The 26,015-nt window shown below is 33.4% G+C and overlaps 1 protein-coding gene across 3 annotated transcripts in view; it reads left to right on the top strand.

The window, feature by feature from the left end:
* LOC143240623 (sushi, von Willebrand factor type A, EGF and pentraxin domain-containing protein 1-like) overlaps nt 1-26,015 on the top strand; it is a 178,587-nt gene that overhangs the window by 80,894 nt on the left and 71,678 nt on the right. For all 3 annotated transcript variants that reach the window (XR_013021864.1, XM_076483363.1, XM_076483377.1), the window contains 4 exons: nt 4,441-4,623; nt 5,674-5,744; nt 13,804-13,918; nt 21,548-21,811. Coding sequence is in view for 2 of the 3 variants with exons in the window: in XM_076483363.1 (XP_076339478.1) it covers nt 4,441-4,623; nt 5,674-5,744; nt 13,804-13,918; nt 21,548-21,811 (633 nt within the window). In the remaining variant the exon portion in view is untranslated. The remainder of the gene's footprint in view (nt 1-4,440; nt 4,624-5,673; nt 5,745-13,803; nt 13,919-21,547; nt 21,812-26,015) is intronic.

Below are 26,015 nucleotides of genomic sequence, written 5' to 3'. Positions count from 1 at the left end.
TACATTTGGCCAGCTGTGTGACACACGAGCTATTTGTGATTTGGATGAAGAGGGGCTACTACTTCTACAATAGTATGTGTATTCACTACTTCTCTGTCAAGTTTTATTTTATTTACAGCAGATGTCTGTGATTTGTTGGCAAAATATTTCAATTATAAACAAACAACAACACAGTTTATGTGTTTTAAAAGTAATATATCAAAGACATATCATACATATACACAAATATTCATTATACTGTTGGTTACCACAATTGTAATCAGGGCTTTAAATTGTCTCTTTTTAGTCAAACTTCACACTGACTGGTTCAGTTATCTCAGAACACAACTGACAAGACTAATTATTCTTCTCTGCTTCATTATTACACTTCTGTCTGTGAATATATTCATTTTAAAAATCACTGCTATACATTTGTTATTGCTAAACTCACTATCTAGTATTGAAAATAAATATTGACTCTTTTTTGCATATTATACCCTGAAAGAAGTTTGGAACATATTACACAGTACTAAATAGTAATTAAACAAATGAGAACTCAATGTTCTAGTGATGTGATACTATACTCTCACTATTGTTAGTAATTGCTAGTTCATAACAAGTAATCTACACATTCTATGAATCGTGAAAAATAACTGTGACACTCACACTGTATAAACTATCTAAGTCATAAAGCTCTTATTAATCTTAAACTGAAACAGAAGTGTATATTTAACATCCCTAGAGAATCTTCCGCTTCAGGAGAAAGATTTAATATCGTGATACTTATTTGTGCTACCATCACCTGTATTCCATTGGTGGCTCTACAGGTTCAGTACACTATTACTGTCTATTTGTGCCATGATCAATAAGGGCATCACTGATGAAAAAGTACACTGCTGACAAGAATGTCAACTTCGTGTGTGTCATCTTGGTCTATTCTTTTTATAAGGCTGGTACACTCCACTTAGTCACTCTTAAATTCAGTTAAGCAAAGTATTTTCTGGTTTTGGACTCTGTTCAGAGTCTTCATAGTTACATATTTCTCACATTATACATTATTATCATCCTGAATTGTACCTTGCAGTTTTATTTCTTTGGTTCCCTTTGATTTTAATTTGTATTCACTTCCTATATAATACTTCAGAGGTAAGTCTACCTAATTTTAATTTCACAGTTTTAGAATTAAAATTCTTTTCAAACAGGTAATTGTAATTTGTAATTATTAGGGACATGTTTTATTTATAATGTAAGTTACAAGCTCAGTTATTAAATACTTTTAGTATTTGAAAGGTTTTGTTTGAAATTCATTATAATTCAAAAAATGTATAAACTTAAGACTGCTTTGTATAATTTGCAATCTTTTGTCAGTGTTGTTGAATACACAGATTTAATATTTAGTTTAAGAGTTATTAATTTGGGATGTAATATTTAATGATTATTTATTTTTCATAACAACAATGTTGTTAGTTAAAAGTGACAGTTATAACATGTTTCATTATGTACCACTGTACAAGTTTTTTTTTTAATAGCTTAATTGTTGTAATAGGCTTTTGTAATATTGTTGGCATTGTCTTACTCAAAACTTCTAAGTTTCTCTCACAGTGAATATTGTTGTCTCTAGAGAGATAGATATTTCTAGATTTTTCTATTGCTTCTCATAAATACATGGCAGATACAAAGAGAAGTGAAGCTATTAAGACAGAGTTAGTTGGATAGAATAGATAGATGTAGACTACATGATTAAGTTTAGCCTTAATGAGCATATAGTGGCAATTTTTGAAATGTAATATTCACAGATTGTATTATTATAATAGAGTATAGAAGAAATAATTTATATTTCCAATTGTGTTTTAAAGTAACTGAGCCAAACTTTGTCTGTCTTGCTGAAAAGAGACAATCATTTAAAACTTTGTATACAGCTATGGTAACTAACAGTGTAACATAAGTGAAACTGTCACCATTTGTTTTGCAATAAGAGAGCAGAGAAGAATGAAGTAACCAAAACAATGTGTTTGGATTTTGATGAAAAGGAGAAAGTTATTTAAAGCTCTAGATACAACTATGGTAACCAGAAGCTATAGTGGTGCTTTTGGAGTGAGTTTCACAGTTTGTATTGTAAGAACAAAGATAAAGAGGAATAATTTATATTGTCAATTGAGTTCTAAAGTTGCAAGATCAGCCTGTGTGGACTTTTGGCATAAAAGAGAATTATTTAAACCTCTGGATGCAACTGACATAACCCCATGGAGTAATGTAAGTGAAATTATCACAGCTTTTATTGTAGTAACTGACTAGAGGAGAATAGTTTGGTTTGTCAAAGGGTGTTCTGAAGTAATTGAAACCATCTGTACAGACTTTGACAAAAAAAAAAGGAGGGAGACAATTACTTAAAGCTTTGAATGCAATTGGGGTAAACTGTAGTGTAAAGAACTTTTTTGTACATATATTTGATTTCTTTTGAATACATTATTTTAAAAGAACTGAACTGTGTGCTGTCCATTTCTTAATGAAATTTATTATCAACAAAGTATGATCCAAAGAAAATTTCTCTCCTCAGTTCTATGGACTACAAAAGGTACACAAATCTAATATACCTTTAAGGCTTATCGTCAGTGCTCAAAACTCACCTCGCCATCAACTGGCTACCTTCCTAGTACCTATCTTATCTCCACTACGAGGAAACACTGAATATCATATCCAAAACTCAACAGATTTCATAGGACTACTCCGAAAGCTACACATCAAATACCAGGATATTATGGTTAGTTTTGATGTCACAGACCTATTTACCAATGTTTCAACCTCAGAAACCCTCACATCGACAGACAACTACTGCTGAATTACAACTCTCTACCACATAGAACAGATATGAAAATAGACACTATAATAGAACTAACAACTATTTGCCTACAATCAACCTATTTCCAATACAACAAGGAATTCTATTAACAAACAGATGGTTTAGCCATGGAATCACTACACTCTCCAACCCTAGCAGACATTTTCATGGAAGACTTTGAAGAAAGATCCCTTTCATCCACACCTATAAAACCAAATTTCTACAGACATTATGTCAACAACACCTTTGTTATTTGGCCCCACGGTCATGAAAACTTACCAGCCTTCTTAGAACATCTCAATTCCAAAAGAATCCACTTCACTATGGATGTAAAGGAACAAACCAGTCTAATCTTTTTTGACATACTCATCAGCAAACAAGCAAGACAAATCACCACAACTGTATACAGAAAACCCACCCACACAGACAGATACCTACACTTCCAGCCCTATCATCCAACCTCAATAAAACGTGGTATAATCCAATGCCTAATCAAGAGAGCAGAAAACATTTGCGATAAGACATCCATCAAAACAGAACACCAAAAGATTTTAGTTTTAAACAGAGTGGTTACACCTCCTCCTTCATCAAAAAACTCCTTGAAGAAGACCATGACAGGAAGAAATTATCAGAAAGTCATTCCCATTTCTCTACCATACTTACAACATTTCAGTGAAAAATTGAAATGCATAGTCAAGAAATTCAACATAGAAGTCCAGTAGAAATCCTACAATACCTTAAGGCCCATTCTGATAACAAACAAACAGTGATCTACCAAAGAGAATCTCCAAAAAAGCATCATCTATGAAATTCCGTGTTCCTGCAGTGATACATACATTGGAGAAACGGGAAGAAAACTTGTGACAAGAATAAAAGAACATAAGGACAATACAAGATTCATGAATATACAAAATTCAGCCATTGCAGAGCACGCCACGTCAGTTGGACACAGAATAAACCGGAAGAAAACTAGAATCATCAACATAAACAAATTCTGGAAGACAAGAAGAAACCAAAGTATTATTTTATGTTAACACTATTAAACCTTCACTAAACAGAGATTCTGGATTAGAGATGAGTAACCTGTGGCTACCATTGGTTGAATCTACAGGAAATCTCTCCTCCAATCAGAAACAGTAATAATTCCACTAATCACAACACATTCTCCACAATCCATCAGGACACCATAAAAGACCAACAAAACCTTACACACATGTTGACTTGAAGAGGAAAGGCAGAAGACTTTTGAAATGTCGTCCTCTACACTTTTGTCTCCACAACAGGCAGTTTTAGTCCATTCTACAAAGTTTCATTATGAATACTTTGCCTAAACAATATTACAAACACCTAATGTAAAGAAATCTGGCCTTATAAACACCTGACAAATATAACATAGTTGTATTACATGTTCACGCTATGTGTTAATTAGATTTGTAGCTGTTAACACCTAACTGCTCTAAAAGGTTTTATTTAGTAATTATGTATTTTACTTAAAACAACAATTTAAACAGGACCTTTCCTATCTCTTCTCAAATCCAAAATAATCTTATATTTAAATAACTCAGATACTTCAGTTTGTTTCTTTTAAGCAACATATAATATAATACAGTGTTTAATTTTAGCAAGATGCAACAGTGCACAACTCTCCAATTGGCAAGGAGTTATGACTGGAAAACTAAAAAACGTATATGATCACAATGAACTAGCATTTATTCACTGTGCTGTTGGCTATAAGAAAATAAGTGATATTAGGTGTATCTATGGACTCTGGAAATTATTGTCAGGTTCACATCCATGTGAATATGGTAAGTTAATTTCATATACATAACTTCTTTCATTTGTCTTAAGTGAAATAAAAATATTGTAATAACTTCATATTTCTTGCAAAAAATAAATAAATACAGTTATAAGCATGTATAAAGCTATATAATAATCAAATAAACATATTTAAGATGCTTAAGATAGTTACTAATCTTGTATATTTAGTTTTTTCTCAGTGCGTTCTAAACTTCTTGTAGGAGATACATAGAAAAATTATGAGGACTGGGAATAAAATATCAGAAATGTCAGCTTTGCACATAAGAAACATTTCCACAAAAAGGCAAATTATATTTTTATCATAATTATTATGTTTTAAAGGAATGTTTAAAGCTAAATAGTGCTACTTTGTACTGTGCACTTCAGTCATCAAGAATATTTTAAATGAAATTATTCTGGTATAATGTGATGCACTGTGTATTAGAAATGTAATTTTTCTTCCTACAGTTTGTGCAAGATAGCATAGTATTCACAGGCCACCTTTGAAATGCATTCCTGTAAAGTCTTCTGATTAAGTATTAGTGTGTTTGAATGAATAGTTAATTTCACTTGTAAAGTGTTATAAAAATATCAGAACTTTTTTTTTTCATTTTCTGAAAGCCTATTCTTGTGGAAAGTACACAATTTAATAGTAGCCAAACAAAAAAAGATTTAATACTTTTGATATGTATCATTTTATTTTTGTACATTTTTAAAAATAACTTTGAATTTTAAATGTGATAAGTTAGTACTGTATTTGAACCACAAGCAATAATATAAAAGCTCATCATGAAGTAATTTTAAATTAAAGAAAAGTAATGTAGAAATTAGTGAAAATATTTGTAGAGTATCAGTATATATGCAATATATTTAAAATTCAATGTATAAGGTGGGTTAACCAAGCATTTTCTTTTGGAATGATAAAAAAGTAAGATCAAGAGTAGTATTTACTAGACAGTATTCATTGTCATACATTTATGTACTCTTTAGTTGTGAAACTTATTAGTATTTATGTGTATTTATCTATAATGTACTTTTATTATAATCTGATAAAATAGGTTACTGTCAAAAACCTATCATTAATGGTGGCTCAGTTAAGGAAAGCAGTTGGGGATTTTGGACTGTAGACGTAAGTACAATTTTGCCAAAATATTTAAATGAATATACAAAACTCAACTATCATGCTCTTTCCAGACCTTGGTTGCTAAATACACATAAATTCTTTGTTTTGATGGCGTATGTACCTTATCATACAGCTGTTATAGCCTCTTAAGTATAGTTTAATCTTGTTAAACAAAAAATAATCCTAATATGCTGAAAGCAAGCAAATTTATTAACTAATAAATGTCCAAGGGCATAATGCTTAATATTTTTTTTCTCCTTTTGTTAAAAAAATCATATGAAATTACTTATCAGCCATCTGAATGAGAAATTAATATTCTTGAAAATGTATCATAAATACATTTATGATTGCTTTTATTGTTAGAAGACAACAAACAACAATGCATTTAGAATGTTTTACTACTTTCATTAATATAAAATGCTTAGTGTTTAGCTAGGAAACATTAGATTTGGTGAGTTTCTGTTTACAAAAATGAACATATATTGTATGTCTTGCACAAGTATCAGAAGTTCATGTGAACAAAACTCCAAATTGTATAAACCCCAGTACACAAATATATGTTTTTTAGATATTAAAAAAACAAAACAAAAGCATTACTATGAACTTAGATGATAGGTCTGCCTTTCTGCACACAGTATCTACTCCTCACATTGAGATTTTATGCATGTCACTAATTTTGAACTGTCTCCTGCCTAAGATTTATTATAATATGAACTGCACAAGTGCATGACATAATCAATAATCATCATGGACAGTAACTTTCCACCAATAAGATGGTGGATCTCATCAGCACTTGTACTTGAAACTAACTTTATTCTTATCCTTGACACTGCCCACAATGGATGTGCTACTTGACATTTAAACTTAATAATTTTCAAGAAATTTTGTGTTTTTTTTAGTTTTAACTTTCTTTCGTTTCTTTTGACTTGATTTTCAAGCTAAGTCACCACTAAGTAACTTAAAATAAAAAAAAAAATTAGTATAGCAACCATAAATTCTCAAGCCATGCTGATAACTACTACTACTACCTTCTTCCAAGGTTCTAGTGATGTTCCCAATACTGTCCCTACTTCATTTTTAGTCACCGATGGGTTTTTGAATGTGGAAGATGTTATTGCCATAGTTCATTATGTTATTTTTTTTTGTGGCTTTCACAATGCTCCTCTTCCAAATGCCTTTGTGAATTTGATTACTCAAGTGTGTTCTTTACTTTTCCTTTCTTCTGTGTCTTTTGATTCTTCCCATTCCTTTTTGTGTAGTTTTCATACTAAGGATTAATTGATTTTCCTCTTTCTCCAGACATAGGAGTCCATGTTGACATCTCCTGGATCAGTTTCACTCGCACTCTCAGATTCCTCATCCTCTTTAACTTCAAGACTCCTTTGACATTCCTTCTCATTTTCTCTTCATAAATTTCCAATCCTAGAACCCTTTCTACCTGCTTGGATGACTGAGCCTAGTGTCTCTAGTAACACATTCTAGAGTTCAGTTTACACATTTTCACCTAACTCCTTTAATACCTATTCTCTCTTAAAATCCCAGTAGTTTTTTTGGTGGATTTACAGTCTGTCCTTTTTAATATCTTGGTCACAGTTTATTTTTCCTTGTCCCTGCTTACGTGGTTCTTCTGTTTCAGGTTCTTCTGGGACATGATGCTTTTCTTTGTACTGTTTGTCTTCCACATTGTTACCTCCTCCTGGCTCCTTTTTTATTGTTCTAAGGTTTTTTGCAATGTTTTGAATGCCTTGGAGACTCGGACCAATGCTGTTCAATACAAGTCCTTCCTCTCTTACTTGGTTTCTCATTTATCAAAACCCTCAGGGTTTCACTCATATTTCTCAATCACTCAACACCCAGATGTCTTACTTTTACAATTCTTCATTCTCTGTTATTACACATCTTGTTGGTGACTCCAGTCCTTTGTACCTGATCATTTCAGGCTCTGTTGTAGCTTATCTGTTTTAGTCTGTAGGTCTTTTAAACTCTTTTTTCAGACAACTGATATGCTAATCAGTTTCTCTTCAGTTTTCATCCCTTCCTCCACTGTCTTTTTTTCCTTATCCTTTCAATCCTTAACATATCTGCATCTTAAGGCTAAGGTATCAGAACCTTTAATAATGAGAGCCATTTAGATTTAATTTTCGTCTTGTTATTGTCCCACGAATGACTGAGGACTGGCATTCCCATCACTAACCATTCCTTTCACAAGCAGTATCTGGTGGTTCTTTGGTTTAAGATGAAGGGATTTCTACTTCTTCTCTATTAGTCATTTTTGTTCTAGACTATGAAAAAACCAAAGTTGATGTCCCAGATGCCCTTTTGCTTGTTTCAATTGTTCTATTCTTGCATTATTTCATTCATTGGGATCAAGTGTATCATTGGTTGGTTGATTTAGTGTTTTATGGCACACAGCAGCTAGGCTATCTGCACCAAATGTCAGGTAAAATGGAAAAAGTAAATTCAGTAAAATTTATAAAAGGAACTTAAGGTGAAACAAAACAAAGTTAAAAAATAAATAAATAAATAGCATAAAAATAATGTTTACATTCAGTCTACAACGTCAAGAGAAAACCTACAGGGATTCGAGTTGTAAAGGACTTTTTGTAGCAAATCTGTAATAATCATAACTAGCCAGGAACACTAACAGGTAAGTACAAAAACCACCGTCAGTCACCTGAAGTTGGCCTTTCCAGTCCTGGTTTCGAGTTGCTTACTGTTACAGTCAGTTTCTAATTTCAAATTGAACAAGATGAACTGTGATTTTTAAAAGGGAGTCACATTAAAAAGGTGTAAAATATATATTAAAAACTAAAATGGCATTAAAAACATTAATTGCCTTTAAAAAACTAAAAACAATACCAAGGTGGACAGTATCACCATCACCAATAACACTGTCTAACGTTATGGAAAAACCTTGGGACAGAACATGCTTAAAATGGTGCCATCATTGTGAATCATAACAATCAAAAGAAAGTAAAATGTGGCTTATTGTGATCTGAGTGCTACACAAACTGAGTGCTTTGGTAAGGAACGAAGTTTCGAAGCATATAGTAAAGACAGTTACAAACGGCAGGGGTGCAAAGAAGGTTCATGAGACACTGTATAAGCTCTGAACTGGGGAAGTGCAGAAAGCAGCAGTGTAGAGCCAAAGTTCTTGATGTTGAATAGGGTCCAGCATCTTTAAGGCCAATGGTCTATCAGAGCCATATACCAGTGATCCATAGTCAAGTTTCAATCTATTAAGAACGTGATATATCTTCAGCATAGAACGTCGATCCAGTCCCCAAGTAGTGGAAGAGATGACACAGAGGATGCTCAGTGCTCTTGTACATTTGACCCATAGCTGCTTCATATGTGATATAAAGGTCAGCTTACGGTTAAAGATAAGCCCAAGAACTTAGTCTCAGAGACCGCAGGCAGCACAACTTCACTGATACGGAGTTTAGGATCAGGGTGAATACCCCGTTGGTGGCAAAAGTGTATGCAAATGGATTCAGGGAGAGATAACATAAAGCCATTTGCTGTGGTCCACTTCAGTAAACAGTTGAGGGCATTCTGTAGCTGCTGCTCAATATACCTCATGTCCGACGACTGACATGAGATGTGAAAGTCGTCAATGTAGAGCCTGTTTGCAACAATGAGAGGGAGTTGTTCAGCGATGGCATTAATTTTTATACTGAAAAGTGTGACACTGAGAACACAGCCCTGAGGGACTCCAAATTCCTATACAAAAGAACCGAAAAGTGTTGAACCCACACATACTCGGAATCTCCTGTCCATTAAAAAAATTTAATAAAAATGGACAAAGGTAGCGTATCCCATATATATGGAGGTCTTGCAAAATGCCATACCTCCATGTTGTATCATAAGCCTACTCGATGTCAAAGAATATGGAAACAAGAAGTTAGCGTTTGAGAAAGTGTTCTCTGATTGACGTTTCATGTCGAATCAAGTGGTTCATGGTAGAGCACTGTTATCAGAACCCACACTGGGTGGGCAAGAGGAGGTTGTTTCATTCAAGGAATCAAACAAGACGAGCATTAACCAAGTCTAAGGTCTTACAGAGACAGCTTATCAAAGGAATTGGATGGTAGTTTGAAGGAATCTTGGGATCCTTCCCAGGCTTCTAGAAAGGCAGGACAGTAGCCTGGCACCAGGCATCAGGAAAAACATTCTGCTCCCAGATCCAGTTAAAAACAATCAGAAGGGCAGGAAGAGAAGCAGGTGATAGATGGTGCAGCATCTCATAGTGTATATCATTAGACCCAACTGATGTACTACCAGACCGATGAAGGGCCAGTTTGAGTTCAACCAGTGGAAAGTGATGATATAGTCATTGGGACAATCAACTTGAAAGGAAAGAGGTGATTGCTCTGCCCGAGTCTTGATGACTAAGAAGTTGGAAGAAGAGGCAGGATTGCTAGATACATGGCAAACGCTTTCACCTGGAGTATCAGTGATGCTCTGAGTATCAGTTACTTCCTGTCCATCAGAGAGCAAGATTGAGAGAAGGACGGAATTATACTGCCCATTGACCTTTCGAATCTTGTCCCATGTAGTTTTGGAGCTGGTGGTAGAGGATATGCTGGTTGTGAACTTAATCCAAGATTTCTTCTGGCTTTGATGTCTTACCCATCGATGTGGTTTGAGAATGTGGGAAATTTATGGAAAGTATCTCAGGCTTGTTTTTTGAGCCTTCCATGCTATATGGCAGGCAGGATTCCACCATGGACAAGGATACAGTGGAAAACGTGTCGAGGTTTTAGGAATACATTGAGCAGCTGTTTGTATAATACAGTCAGTTACTGCTGCCACACAATCGTCTATTGGTGGTTTACAGACAATGGCAGGATCAACTTCTGTGAGAGCAGTGAAAGAGGGCCAATTTGCCTGATCTGTCTACCACAGTGCACATGGGTCAGGTGGCATCGACCATGGCCAGTCTCTCACAAGATTATAGGCAAATGATCACTGCCTCGTGGATTATTGTCAACCCTCCACGAAAAATGGGAAAATAATGAAGGGAAGCAAATTGAGCAGTAAAAGGTGTGGATCTTGGGGTTTGGTGGATTGTATAGAAGGGACAGAGATAGGTGTCGAAGTTGATTCATAAACTTTTTAACCATGAAGGTCAAAAGAACCTTTCATTTGTTTGGAGAATGATTCTTTAGGAGGCACAGAGAGATCTGTCTGCATTTCCACAGTAGCTGTGGAATGAAGTGCAGCAGCATACGTCTGTGATGAGGTGGTGGACAGCAATTTTCAAGCCTCAGGATAAGTAATGTTATGAATCGTTTTCAAATGCTGCACCTCTTTTTCTTCCAACCATTTAGGGCAATAACGAAAATAGGATGGGTAAAAGCCATTGCAATTGATGCAATGAGGGTCCATTTCACACTCATAGGCATCATGGCCCTTGCCTTTGCAAAGAGCACACATCAAGGAACCACAACATGACATCTTTAAGTGACCAAACAGTTGACACTGGAAACTTTGGAGAGGGTTTGGAATGTATGACCATATTCTGCAGTTAAGATAACCTGCCTTAGGCAGGTGGACGTGGTGACATAAATGTCAGAATGAGGACATTGGTTAACACCATAATTCCATCTTTGCGAGTGGAGATACACCTCACTGCAGGAACTCCTTGGGTGGAGAAATCAGCAAGAATCTTCAATTCTGGGATGTTCTTCAAATCCCTTTCAACAATAACTCTTCGTGATGGATAGTAGCATGAGGTGTAATCTCAATAGGTATATCCCCAATAGCCTTTAATGCAACAGGAGTTCACTATGTTGAGATGTAGATGTTTCCACCAATATGTCTCCAGATCGAAGCTTCTTTACTGACTTTGGAGAGCCAGCAAGTCCCTCTAGTCCCTTCTGAATAAAAAAGAGGGACATTTGCTCTACAGGTGTTTCTGAAAGAGAATGTAATAAAAGAAAATGAGGTATGTATGTTACAGATGTTGAAGATTGCTGCTCAGAATCTTCAAGACGTGGTCGTTTACCTATAGACTGTTTTTTCACTATTTTATTGAGATTTTTAATTGAAGTATCCATAATAAAGAAAGGAAAATTTTGATGCCCACTGACCCCACCCACCATGGAACCCTATGAGGGAATGCACTACAATGTCACACAAGGACACTGCAGCCAGGGTTTTGTGAGCACTATACCCAAACATCAGTATCAGATATAATGTCCACGACACCTGTTGAGATGATCCAGCACTGGTACTTGGTTTAGAGAGCACAACTGTTTAGTACCTTATTCCCAGTTTTAAAAACTTAGTAATTGATAAATAGAGTAGCTTTAGTGGTAATGTGAAAAACAAGAGAGGTTACTCTGTTTAATAAAGAAATGTTCATATCTTGAGTCATAACATTATAATCATTGACATAGTGTCCATTGTCATAAAAGGTATTGTTTTTTTGATATTTTAATAATTTAACGACTTGAGCCAAAAGAAGGTGAGAATCTTGCAAATTTAAACACTATAAAATACTCTTGAATATTGTGTTAAACTCTATTTATAATGTGATAAAAATAGGTACAAATATCTACTCATTATCCATAGTAGTATTCTTAGAAGTTTATTATATCTTACTTTGCAAATAATAAATAAAATAGAACATGACTCTACAATATCTGACATCAGTTTTAAATAATACGTTCTCTTTTTAACATATAGTAAATTTAATGCATACTTTTACATAAAAAGTTTTGCCACTTCCTTTTGTAAGTTAGAAAAAACGTTTTTTTGTTTGTAAACCTTTCTATAATTCAAAAATAACAAACATAAACAATGAAAGTTTGAATATTTTTAAATGAAAACTTTATATAATATAAATTAATACACGTGTTACATATAAAGACATTTCTTCTTTGCATCTTTGTTATCTGTTTACTTTTATTTGATTTTGTGTTTCAGTATACACTTATAATAGGGTATAATGCATTTGATAAATATTGGCCTATTCTTACTGATTAATGGCACCAAAACTAACGTTCCTTTAAATCAAGATGATCACTATAGCAACAACCCTGACAGGTGTGCTGATAATAACTTGATTTGTAATAAGAGTTATCTGCAGTTTTTTAAGTTAGTAGATGACATTAAAGGAGGTGATTACCATTTAAAAGTAAAATGAGATTTTAATAATAATTTACTATCATGCACATTTTATCAAACTTATCTCCCAAAGTTAATAATTGCTCTCTGGTGGCTCAGTAGTAAGTCTAAGAGTTTATAATGCTAAAAATGTGGTGAGCAGAAGACAGGCAGGATATTGAGTAGCTTTGTGCACAATAAAAATACAAACAACTTATTCATGAAAAAATTTCTCCTATCATAAATTTATTTTGGTTGCAAACTGATATCTGAATGTTAATTTCACTTACCACTTTATTTAAATAACGTGATTATATTATCTGTTGGTGGTTTCTGTCATATTTCTTTTGCATTAGCATATTTTATGTTGTTTCTGGTAAAAGGTACCTAAAGTTTGCTTTTATGATAGCATCATTGCAAACATTTTATCATCTTTTATGATAGCATCATTGCAAACATTTTATCATCTTTTATGATAGCATCATTGCAAACATTTTATCATCTTTTATGATAGCATCATTGCAAACATTTTATCATCTTTTATGATAGCATCATTGCAAACATTTTATCATCTTTTATGATAGCATCATTGCAAACATTTTATCATCTTTTATGATAGCATCATTGCAAACATTTTATCATCTTTTATGATAGCATCATTGCAAACATTTTATCATCTTTTATGATAGCATCATTGCAAACATTTTATCATCTTTTATGATAGCATCATTGCAAACATTTTATCATCTTTTATGATAGCATCATTGCAAACATTTTATCATCTTTTATGATAGCATCATTGCAAACATTTTTCTCCATGTGACAAAATTGTAGCAAATGCTCGAAAAACTTTTGAGTTTGTTTTCCCATCTACTACTCAGACACTTTTTTTTTCTGAGTGATTGATTGTAATGTGTAAAATTATATCATGCATTTTACTTAATTTTGATAGGCTGAGAATGAGTATTATGAGGAAGGAAAAAAACTATATGTGAACTGCATGGACAATGACGAAAGAATCATTGAATGCAGAAATGGACAGTGGAAACCAGATTTATATTGTTCAGGTTAGTAATACTGGTTTCATATTTTTAAATTTTCGTGTAAGTGTTTCTTGTATTATATTTGTATGTGTAAAAGATATAGTGCTGCAAAGAGTTTGTTTTTCTGTTTTTTTTTTATTTCCTGCAGAAGTTGTCTTTGAAAGGTTGTGTGAATTGAACTTGTAAATGAGTTATTTTTCAGTGAGATATTTTTTGAAGTTTATGAAATGGGTATCAATGTAACTGATATTTCATTGTGAAGAATTTCCTTTTATAAATGCTTCTCAGAGAGTATCAGTAAGCCTGAGGGCTTAACATACTGAAAATTGTGTTTTGATATTTGCAGTGGTGACAGTACAGATACTTCATTATGTATATATGTTATTAGCATTAAATCTCTTTGTTTTTCTAACATTTCAATATTCTTAAACAATGTTTACTTAACGAGACTTTGGGTAATGATAATTTAGTTTTAGCTGGCTAACTATTCAAATGACACAATTATTGATTTTATTGAATATGTTATTGAGATTTTGTGTTCAAATAACACAGAAATACAAGGATCCCTTGTTTATTGAAAATTATATATAACTTTGAGAGTAGAAATTGATCATAACCAAATATATTGTTACTAAAATGCTACACTGTGATGCCTCTCAAAGGTATTAGTTACACAGTTACAAATGAAGAAATCATGATCCACCAATATATTTTTATCAGATATGAATTTTCATTTGAATTAATTAATAGTCAGCATTTGACTGTTTCTACCAGTAAGATAATGTATCATATCCAATATGTTACTTAATATCAAATAAGATAAAACTTGTGGATGTATGGAATACAATATTTTAATCAGTAATAAAATATTTAAGCTTTAAAATAGGAAGAATTATTTACCATGTTTCCATATTTTTTGTGGAACATTATCTCATAACAATATTATTTAAATGATAGAAGTACCAAGTCAAATAGTATCAGTTTTGCTTGACCAAAAATCTGCATGCCATTTAGGAACGTTGTGCTAAGTTTCAAGTAATTTAGTTAAGTATAACCAGTCTAAGACTACCATAGATCACTAAGACATAAAGTATTGGTTGTTCATTTAAAAAAGGGAATCCTGACCCACTGGACTACTCAACCATCCCCTGTATCTACCCTTTTATACTTCACATGCTCTTCTTGTTGTTTTGTACAGGCTCTAAAATTGATGGTATATGTAGAATTGCAATATTAAAATTCTTTATAATTAGCAGTACTTGTGTCAGGTTTTGTCAAGCTGGATTCTTTACATGAGGTATGTGTGACTTGTTGGCAATAAATTTCAACTATAAACAAACACCAACACAGGCTACTTGTTTTAATACATTAAAAGCCAATTAAATTCACATACAAATGTTTGTTACACTATTTGTTACCACGATTGTATCTAAGACAAGACGTACTTATCTCTCTATATTTTGTTTTCTCAAAGTCTACACAGACTACTTCAGTTACTTCAGAACACAACTAACAAGACAAATTCTTCTTCTCTACTCTGTTACTGCAGTATAGACTGTTATAATTTCACTTTAAAAATCACTAAACATAGAGTCATGCAGTACAGAACTAAACCTCATTAATGGCTTTTGACACATATCTATACTCTCTATAACATTACATGGAATACCAGATATTTTGATGGAATATACCCCCTGTGGCACAACAGTATGTATGCAAGTATGTTGCATACTTTGCATACCAATAATATTGAATATTATTGCATTAAACCAATGCAAAACTCAAGAAGTTTTAGCAATATAATACAAAAATCTGAATATTCTAAAGAATTCCTGAAATGAACCCAATTCTAGAAAATTATTATAATATTTTATTTTTCACTACACACAAAGACTGGTGTATCTTGTTCTGAATGTACAATGCATACCTCATGATCCTTGCACTGTCACTTTTGCACCTCTATATGTCTGTAAAGGCCTGAGAATGAACTCTTTCCAATAGAAGAAGTTATTGAATTTCCAAATGGCACATGTGGTGGTCAGACACTCTCATTTAATTGCAGAGTAGTTCTTGCAATGTACATGCTCCATGCTCTTGCAGAACTACTGCTCCAGTTCCTACGTCTGATGCATCAGCCTGAATGGTGAATAATTTGCTTAAGTCTAGCATTCTAAGGGCTGGTGAACTTTGTAACTACTTCAACTTCTGGAATGTAATTTGCTATGGTTGTGCTCATTTCATCTTATTGGATTGACCTTTCTTGGTCAGGTTGTCATTAGTGTAGTAACATCAGCATAGTTTGTGATGAATTTCCTATAATATCCTACTAGCCTCTGGAAAGATCTGACTTGTTCCTTGGTCGTTGGAACTGATACATTTTGTTTGAAAGATAGCTTCTCCTCCTCTGTGGGATATTTATTGGTTTCCCACCATGTGTCCAACAAAATCCAGCACAAAACAACCAATGTAGCATTTATATGGTCTGATAGTCAAACCTGCTGCTCTCACTCACATGAACAGCTCTCAGAGTTTCTTTCGGTGTCTTCCCATCTATCAGTGTGGTCAGAATGTTGTGCACAGTGTTAAATTTGGTTACATTTTTTTGATAAGTAATAGAGCTAAAGTGAATAGTTACACAAACAGTCAGCAGCAAGATTGAAAAAGAATGATTAAACCAAAGATAGAACTTTACTAGTAAGGCCTAACTCTTTCAGACACAAGCCTTCTCTCCTCAAAGATTAATATTAATGTCTGAAAACACGAAAACTGTATGTACAAAGTACTTTTTTCTAATACTGACAAATCAGATTCCATTCCAAAATAATCTGAAAGTATCTCACCTTCAGGTGACAGTCATAAAACAGTTCTCTGTATAGAAGGTAAAGCAAAATATAACTATCACAGGAAACAGTTTTAGATTAGTTCCTTGACGAGGCCTACTACTGAAAGTGACATCTTGGGCTGAATTAAGCACATGAAACCAACAATATTAAATGTGTACCAAATCAAAACTTAAACAATTTTAAACATTTTGTAAATATGAAATATATATTTTGTAAGAGAATAAAAAATGTTCTATTTGCGTACAACAGTAATACATCTTTGTGTGATAAAGATTTTCATAGCACATGCTACCAATCTTAAATAGTTTCAGAGATTAATACAGTTTCTCATTTTAAAAGTGATATACTTTTCTTCACTTTTATAACATAACATAATATTAAAGGACAACAAGAAACTTTTTGTCCATGTAAGATATTATATCCACTAAAAATATCAAAGTCAATTCATATCATTCATGTATTTATCAATCTTTCCCTTAAACTTCCTTAATGTAACTGCCTCCACAACATCTGGAGGTGACCTGTTTCAAAAATATGTAGAAAGGGACCGCTGGTCCCAATAACATCACTCATTCATTCCTACTCAAACATCTCAAGTATGGCATAGATGTTTCCTAGACAAATGTGTTTAAAGCATGGCAATTTACTAGTCACATTCTCGAATGCACAAAAATCAATAGATCAGTGCTTTCAGATCTTTCTGAAAGGAAAGAGTAATCTGCACGACATCAAAACTGGAGGACAATCACAATATTGTCCATTGTGCTTCAACTATATTCCAGGATAATGGCTCACAACCTCAAGCAGGCAGTGCAGATAAATCCCAGATAGTGCAGATTTATTCCTCAGGCTGGTTTTAGAGATAACATCTTCCTGCTCCAGTATATTATGAGGAAGGCCAAGAAACATGGGACTCTGGCTATGGCTTTTCTTAACTTGTGTAAATCCTTCAATATGGTTGGCCACAAACATTTCTTAGCCAGCGTTGTTAGATTCAGAATTCATCCACCTTTCATTCAGATTGTTGAAAACATGTATCATGGTGGTATGACAGCCTTTTAAGTAGGTATGCGAAATACCAATCCAATAAACTTTCTCAAAGGTGTCAAACAAGGGGACCCATTGTCTCATATTTTGTTTAATATTGCCATAGACCCTCTTCTACGAAAACTTGAAGAAGAAGGCCAAGGCATATGCTAGGCAAGAAACTGAAAGCAATATCAACTCTAGCAAATGCCAATATTACGGCAGTCCTGGCAAAAGACCATGTCAGTCTTCAGGCAATGTTAAACATAGTGAATGAATACTGTTTGGGTAATGGCCTCAGTCTGAACATCTCTAAGAGTGCTGGAATGCTGATCAGGTGGTCTAACAAGACCTTCACTATTAACAACAGCCATCCATGGTCAGTCAATGGTGACACACTCCCAATTATTGGATCCGAACAGTTGGATCGATGTCTTGGAGCAAACATTTGTCCACAGACAGAGGTAAACAGTGAGCCTGTAAAACCAACTCATGAGAAGTGGATAAACAATATCTCCAACACACCCTTCAAACCACACCAGAGGGTGGAAATGCTCTGTAAATTTGCCGTACCCAGGCTTTTATACCAGTTTGAACTGGGCAAAATTAATTTCAGATTGTTAAAAAACTGGACAATATTATAAGAAAGGTTGTGAAAAACTAGTGTCATCTACCAGCCTGCACACAAAAGCCAGACTCCCAATCCCTAAGTCTGACCAGAGATCTGGAACATATCATTCTAATTGGAGAAATATGGAAAGGAGAAACTGGGGAAGACTAGCACTGCAAGGACATGTTGTAGAGCTTTTCAAAGGCTCAACATCTGCCAACCACTGGTTACCTATGCTTGTTGGTATGAAAGCCCATCAGTGGATGAAGTGTCTAGCTCTGAGAGCAAATGTATAGCCGACAAAAGAGGTCATCAGTAGAGGTAACCTCAGTAAGAACAAGGAATCTACCAAATGTCGGGGCTGTACAGCCACGAGAGAAACTCTATGTCATCTTAGCAGTTAATGTCCAAAGTTAAAGTCAGTGAGAATACACCATCACAATAAGATCTATGACCACTTGGTAAAATAGGCCTCCTATAAAGGGTTGAAGGTTCTACAAGAATCCACCTTTGAGATAGAAAATGTAGAATGCCAACAACCAGATCTGATCTTCCATAGTGATAATAAAGCAGTGGTTGTAGACATGATGGTCCATTATGAACTTGTGTATAACTCGTTAAAAGAAGCATATGAGTCAAAGGTTTCTAGATATGAAAATTTAGCACCTCAAATAAAAGATCTGCTACTTCCATAGTATTTCATGGTTTCCCAGTTGGTGCCTGGTTGCCTGAAAACATGAAAGTTGTAGCAGACCTGGACATTAAGTCCAAGTATTTCGAAAAATTCTTGTGTAAGCATACAATCCTCTATATGCTTGACATCCTATGGAAAGTGAATAATGAAGAACATCTCGCTTGATAGTAATTGTTGACTTCATCAAAGTATCCTCGTATCAAGTCCTTTTATGTTTTAACATCTGGCATCTGTTGGTATCATCAACCATGACATAAAATTGGGTAATTTGAAATATTGATAGCCAAATGCCTCATCATCTAATTTGTGATGCTCATGAATGGATTAACAAGATTCACACTGTCCCTATCTACTGTCTGGTGAAACCACAGCCAGTGGTGGTAAGTATGAAAAATGATGCATCAACATTATCAATCCTACCAACTGTCTTTCTTAAGGTAAGAATCCCAAGACTGAACATGGTATTCCAAATGTGGCCTAATCAGTGACTTATAAAATGAAATTACAACCTATTCAAGCTTGTATTTGGTATTTATGTAGACACAACCTAAACTTCTCTTTTGCCCTGGCACTAGCAGGTCATTGCTCAGATACCTTAAGAGACTGAAGAACCAGAACACCAAGATATATTTCTTCCATAACACTGTTATTTCTATCAAAATTAAACCTTATTAAGTTATCTCAATTCAAACGTGTGTGTGTATATTTCACATCAGAAAAAGTATGGTTTGGTTGTCTAGTTTCATAAGTAATTTAAATTTTAAGATTTATGCATCTATGATGATTATTTTGGCAGGAATTCCAGGTATATTTTGTAATTATTTTTTACACTACTATTGGCTTGTGATTTGTTCTAGAAATAGAAGGAAGACAAGAACAATGTAAAATAATGTGGTTCTTAGATTTTTGCATTGTTATGTGGGTTTGACGTTGTGTGTGATTAGTCATGGGCTTCTTATCTTAGGAAGGGCATTGAATTGTTGGGAAAGGCTCATTGAAGGGATACTCTGATATTTTGGATGGTAGAATTGCTATGTGAAGATGTTATGATTTGTGAAATTGTTTTATATTCAAAAAAGAAGAATTAGGTGGATCTGAATGTAATGTTCAAGATTATGAAGGGAATCAAGAGTGTTGATGCATTATCTTTTTTTTATTATTTAATGGTAAGAAGTATGTTTGTAACTTTGAATTAACACAGAGGAAAAACATATACTTGTTTAGTTCATGCATTAAAGTATGTTAATTATTTCTTATTCGTTTCTGTCTTGATTTTTTTCTTGCTTAATTTAAGTGCCCAGTTTTTGGCTAAATAATTATTGAGAAATAGGTTTTTGTCATATTGTAGTTTTTCATAATTAGTGTTAACATGGTAATATAACCCTATTATATTAAGTGGCCAAGCCATTTTAATTCCATTTTGGGGTAGGGATAGTTGTAATTGAGTGTAATTTTTTTTTTCTTATTTTGGAAAGGAAAAATATTAACCAATGTGGTAGATAATTAAAACAATAGATACCTGTATACAATTATCTAGATGCTCAAAACTAGTTGAGAATTCAGCCACCTACTTATATATTTATATATGGAAATATTTTCAATTTATAGGCACAAGACATCACATTTTTACTAACTGTAATACTGCTTAGTGGTTATGTTTTGTGCATTAGTTTTAAATTATTAATTATATTAGTAATGGCATCGTTTCTTTCTTTATAGATTACTTAGGTAATTATTTCTTTAAAATAATTTTGTAATAGCAGCAACCCTTTTTTTCATGTGGATTAATCTTATGGAAGAGCAGGGAAGATAAAATTGTTTATCCATATGATATTTTGAGTATGGATCATTAAATTTCCTAATTGCACAACTAAAGGTTTTTTTTTGCTTTTTTCTTTGTCTTTGAGAAAATTTTGTATCAGTAGAATCAATCCAACTTACAAGTATTACTTTAAACTTTAACAACTGCTTCCCTTTTTGAATAAATTGTGTACTGAAAGATTGTAAGGAATGTTTTAGTCATTGTTAGTTAACTACATAAAATAATACTATTTGTCAGAATCATCCAATAACTATGAAGTATTGATCTCAGTACATGTGAGATTTATGCAGTAGCAAATTTCATGAATCTTGAATTGAAAAAAACAACAAATAACACCTATTTACAGCCTTTGTTTAGCACTGTTTAATGCATGTCTTTCAGAAAGAAGCTACACAAACTTGTTTGATTTAATCTATATCATGTTATTAGTAAAAGATAATGATGGTTGTAATCTTCTAAAGTATGGTTTAAGTTTTAAAAACTTTTTCATAAATTAGGTATAAAAAAGGTTAATGAACTTCCTGGACCATTAAAGAAGAAACTTTAAAATTTTGAAAACTTAATTTATCTTGTATAATAAAAGCTGTATTTTATCAAGTGTAGCTATTATGTTGAACATGGATTTCTTTCTGATTTCCTGATTGTTTATCTTTTTCAGAAAAAAAAATTACAACCCCATCAACTACTACATTTATCAGCAGAGAGAGCATAAAATCAACATGTCAGATTGTGAACAATGATACATATTTAATTATTTTTAATAATTTGATTCAAGTGAAAACTGGAGACAAAGTTGAAAATGGAGGTAAAATTAGGTTTCACTGCCATCTTGGTGGAATTAAGAGGCTGATAGGAATTAAAGAGATATATTGCATTAATGGAGAATGGAGTGAAGACTTTCCTTACTGTTCTGATGCTAAAGGTTGGTTAACTTTTGAATGCAAGTAAATTTAGATTAGAATTTTCCAAAGTGTTTGTTTCAGTAATGTTTGATTTAAAGATTATTGTACTGATTTCATTAGAATCTACACTGTATTAATAAATGTACAAGAAAAGCACAACATCTGCTTTGTGAACATGTTCACGTTATGAAGAAGATTGAGTCTACATGACCTTACTGCTCACATTTGGTACATATCTTAGAAATCCAATTTGGAAATAATGGAACTTTTGGACCTACCATCATTATCCTTCAGGCAACATGTTTCAGAATAGTTCAGTTGTTAGGGGCTTTTTCTTATAGATAATACTCATTTGAACTTTGCAGAGATCAAATAACAAATATGTTTACAACTTTTCTTTAAAAATTACACTAAGTAAATCATAGAAAGTTGTGAGATATCATTCCTTGGATATTTTTATATGCAAAAGTAGCCAAAATAGTTAGAATTACTATTTTTACTTGCATTTTTTATGCAACCATTTCTTTGGTGACCTCTTGCCTCCTGAGAGTTATCCACCAGCCCTAATAGGGATTAAGTACTGTTTGATATTCTCAAGTAAACAGGTTTTCATACAAGACTCAACAGGTACACTTTATAACAGGAGGATAGAATAAGAAATCTGTGAAGTAAATCTGTATTTAGTTAAGAAAATGTGTTTTAAGCTAATAAACAAACAAACCAAATGTAATGCAAAATGAAACAAACAAACTTTATTTATAATGTAAAGCAAGCAAAGATGCAGAGTATGCATACTTGCATGAAAACTGGAGAGTTACCTTCTTACAGAATCAGTGCATCAGTTGACAGTATCTTGAAAGATGTCTTTCTTTTAATTGGCTCACATCAAAAATCAAGTAGAACTGTATGTAGATCTGTTCTGACTGAAACTAATACTAAACGGGTAACTTGAGTTATACCTTCTCACACAACTGACATCCTTATACAACAGACAAAGACTAACTTCTAGATGCCATCCACTTGGCCAGCAAAAGACATAACAGTCAAAGACTTATTTTCAGCAACATCCTCATTAGCAAAGTATACACTATTTGCTATAGGATAACAAAAACAACTTCAGTGGACCTATTTCAGTAATTTGCCAAACCATGTATTTATTGCCAAAATTGCATAGAAATTTTTTTTTTTTTTTTAAATTCCCATATCAATGAAAACAAATATACTTGTATACTATAACTTTATAGATTGACAAAAGAATTAAATTATAATTTCATATTTATTAATAAAACTATTTCAGTAAAGAAATTACTATAATTATAATTTTTTGTGAATGCAGATTATTTAATTAAATTTGCAAATGTAGTTTTTAGACACACCATACCTTAAGCTTAAATCTAGTATATGTGATATATCCTGCTTTTTACTCCTGTTATATTTGAATAATCTAGAAAAATACAAAATTCATCTGACTATTTTTAGAAACAGAAAAGTTTTTCATTAATCAATAATATAAATAATTGTGAGCCTGCTTAATTCTTTATTGTATAGCTTTCTAAATCATTAAAAATACTAATTTATCAGATTTTACTGAATAATAAATTGGCAAACCATGGTTTTATTAATGTAAAAAAGTGATTTATTTGACTGGGGAGGGGAGGACAAACTACTTTTCTCTCTTTTTCAGGTATGACAAAATTAATATTATAACACAAAAGGTTAAAATAATTTCATTAAGAACAATGGTTGAAACTTGCCATATGTTTCTACACAAACGTTTTGCACTATCAAGCTAACTTCCTTGCTCATATTAAGTGATCAATTACATTTTAAAATACATTGTTTTAAAAATTCTGTTTAGCATTCTGCTTCACTAAAAGGTGGTGCACAGCTGCCATAGACGTTCCTGTACATGTTACAAGCCTTGAACAAACTCCCATCCTACACCTGTCTAAATGTATTGTGTCAGCCTATGGTACAAGTGTCACAATGCTGTAGTCCTCCATTAATAGAAGGGTGACATAATATCCATGCATGGTAATTTCCATGAGCACTAGCACACAGTCATAAACTCATTCTTTCATCAACAATGTATGTTCAAACTTTTTTCTATTTTTACTGCACATTTCAAGTTTTCCATTATAAAGATTGATTCTCCCTCATTTCTCTTGGTATTTCTTCCACTTGTTAACAGTTTCATGTTTCCTATAGTTAGTTACCATACAAAAAAAACAATCAAAAACTAAAAAGGGGGAAAAAAACATCAATTTTTGTTGTTGGTATACTATAAATGTGCACATCTAAGTTACTTCTCTGTTCAGATGCTCCTCGTAAAGACTACTGAAAGCCTGTCATAATGGCAATTGGAGCACGTCGTCTGTTCATGATGTTACAGCTATTGTGCAACCTTCCACGTGTAGAAGTGTGACACATCCTGCTAACATATGTGACTCTCTCTGTTCAGTTCAACCAAACTTATCACTTCTCATAAAGCAGTGATCAGGTGTAAACCTTGTTCAATTGTGATCTTTTCATGTTTGCATTTAACTCTTTTTTTTTTTGTGAAATAGTGATTTACTTTATTTATTCATTTATCACTTCTAGTTTTCTATATTAGTTTATTGATTGTTTCTCATTTCATTACAGTTTAAAATGAATTCCAAAGTTTGCATTTACAACTTCTGATATTTTAACCACTACTTTGAGTGCTTTTACACAGGCCTCAGGTCTGTTAGCATAGAATGAGAATTTTCAGGAGATTGATCTTTATGTGATTGTCCTCCTCCTCCTGAAAATGTTTGTATTCTTCCATGATCATCCAAACTTATAATGATGAAAAGGATTTTTACAGCCTCCTCTTCCCTCTCCTACCTATGCTTTGCCTTCCCCTGCCTCTCCTGTGGAATCTACAAGGCCTAACTGCCTTTTTTTAGATGCTTTCTGAGGTGTGTTCTGTTTCCACATTTTCATTTATTTCATAGGACACTGTTCCTTCCTTGTTAACTAACACCCATCTTTAGAGTAATTTCTTTTCCCTCCTTCCCCTGACATCAGGGTTTATGCTGAGTATTTTGTTTCTCAGTTGAGGACTGGTATTAGTATGCCTCATCTTCCATGATCTTATGATCATGATGCTTCAGCTAATAAGTATGTTCATCAACCCTCTCTTAACTCCCAGCAGTTGGAGTAACTTTTGTTATTATAAAAAAGATTCTAAAAATCCCTTTCATCACTCCCATACCCAGTTTCCCTTTTCATATTATCCTTTCAAATCTACTACAGTACATAATCAATATATATCTTCTTAATAGGGCACTTCACTGATTTTTTGAAAGTTTCTTTGGAGGTAATCATTCCATTCTTACCTCCATGTTTATGTGATTGTCCTCTTTGGCTTTATGCATGGTTTTGTTGCCATTGGGATCTTAGTAGGAACTATACTGTCTTGTCACAGGTTTATCCACCCTCCACTTTTTTCCATGACTTACAGATGGCCTCTTTTCTCCATCAATCTGTTCTTGAAGATCTTCCTGAACATTTGAAATCGTGACCCTGTAGTCTTTGGTTGCTTATTTATGTAATTCTGATCATATGATCTCTTCCACAGTACTTTTTTGGCCTACAATCTTCAATTCTTTACCAGTTTCTACCACTAGAGGTTCAAAGTTTGGCCATGTGTCTCAACATTTGGTTCATCACATCCAACACTTTGGCCAATTTTCTTCTCCAGTGGTGGGTATTCACTGTTGATTCTTGCATGATTAAAGTTTTGTCAAAAGGATTTTTCATCCATTTCTTTTTCCCATCACTGTTTTCTCCTGTACTGATTTACTTCCCATTTATTCAGGATCCTAGTATCAGTCTGTATCTGTCTAGAGCTTTGCAGACATCTTCTATCACAGAGATCTGTCAAGCCTATAAGCGAGCCTTCTCTAGGTTTTTGCTCCAGGCATTTTGTTGCCCCCAAAACAAATCAGGGGACTGGCATCCTTTGTTTCTTCTGCCCTGCCTCAACTAATTTCTGGATCTAACCCCAATATACCATGGAGTTCTTTTGATCATTTGGTCTTGATACAACACTCTGTGTATTTTATTGGGTGATGAAGGCCTATTTCTGACTTGTACATGCTTGAACAACTGGTTACCTATCTTAGGTAACCCACACATTCAAACCACATTGCTTTCCAGTAGGTCTGTGCCAATGCTCAGCAGGTAAAATGCAAAGGC

This window comes from Tachypleus tridentatus, chromosome 2 (assembly GCF_004210375.1).
Source record: "Tachypleus tridentatus isolate NWPU-2018 chromosome 2, ASM421037v1, whole genome shotgun sequence".
Lineage (NCBI taxonomy): Eukaryota > Metazoa > Arthropoda > Merostomata > Xiphosura > Limulidae > Tachypleus > Tachypleus tridentatus.
This window is presented reverse-complemented; position numbering and strand designations above follow the sequence as displayed.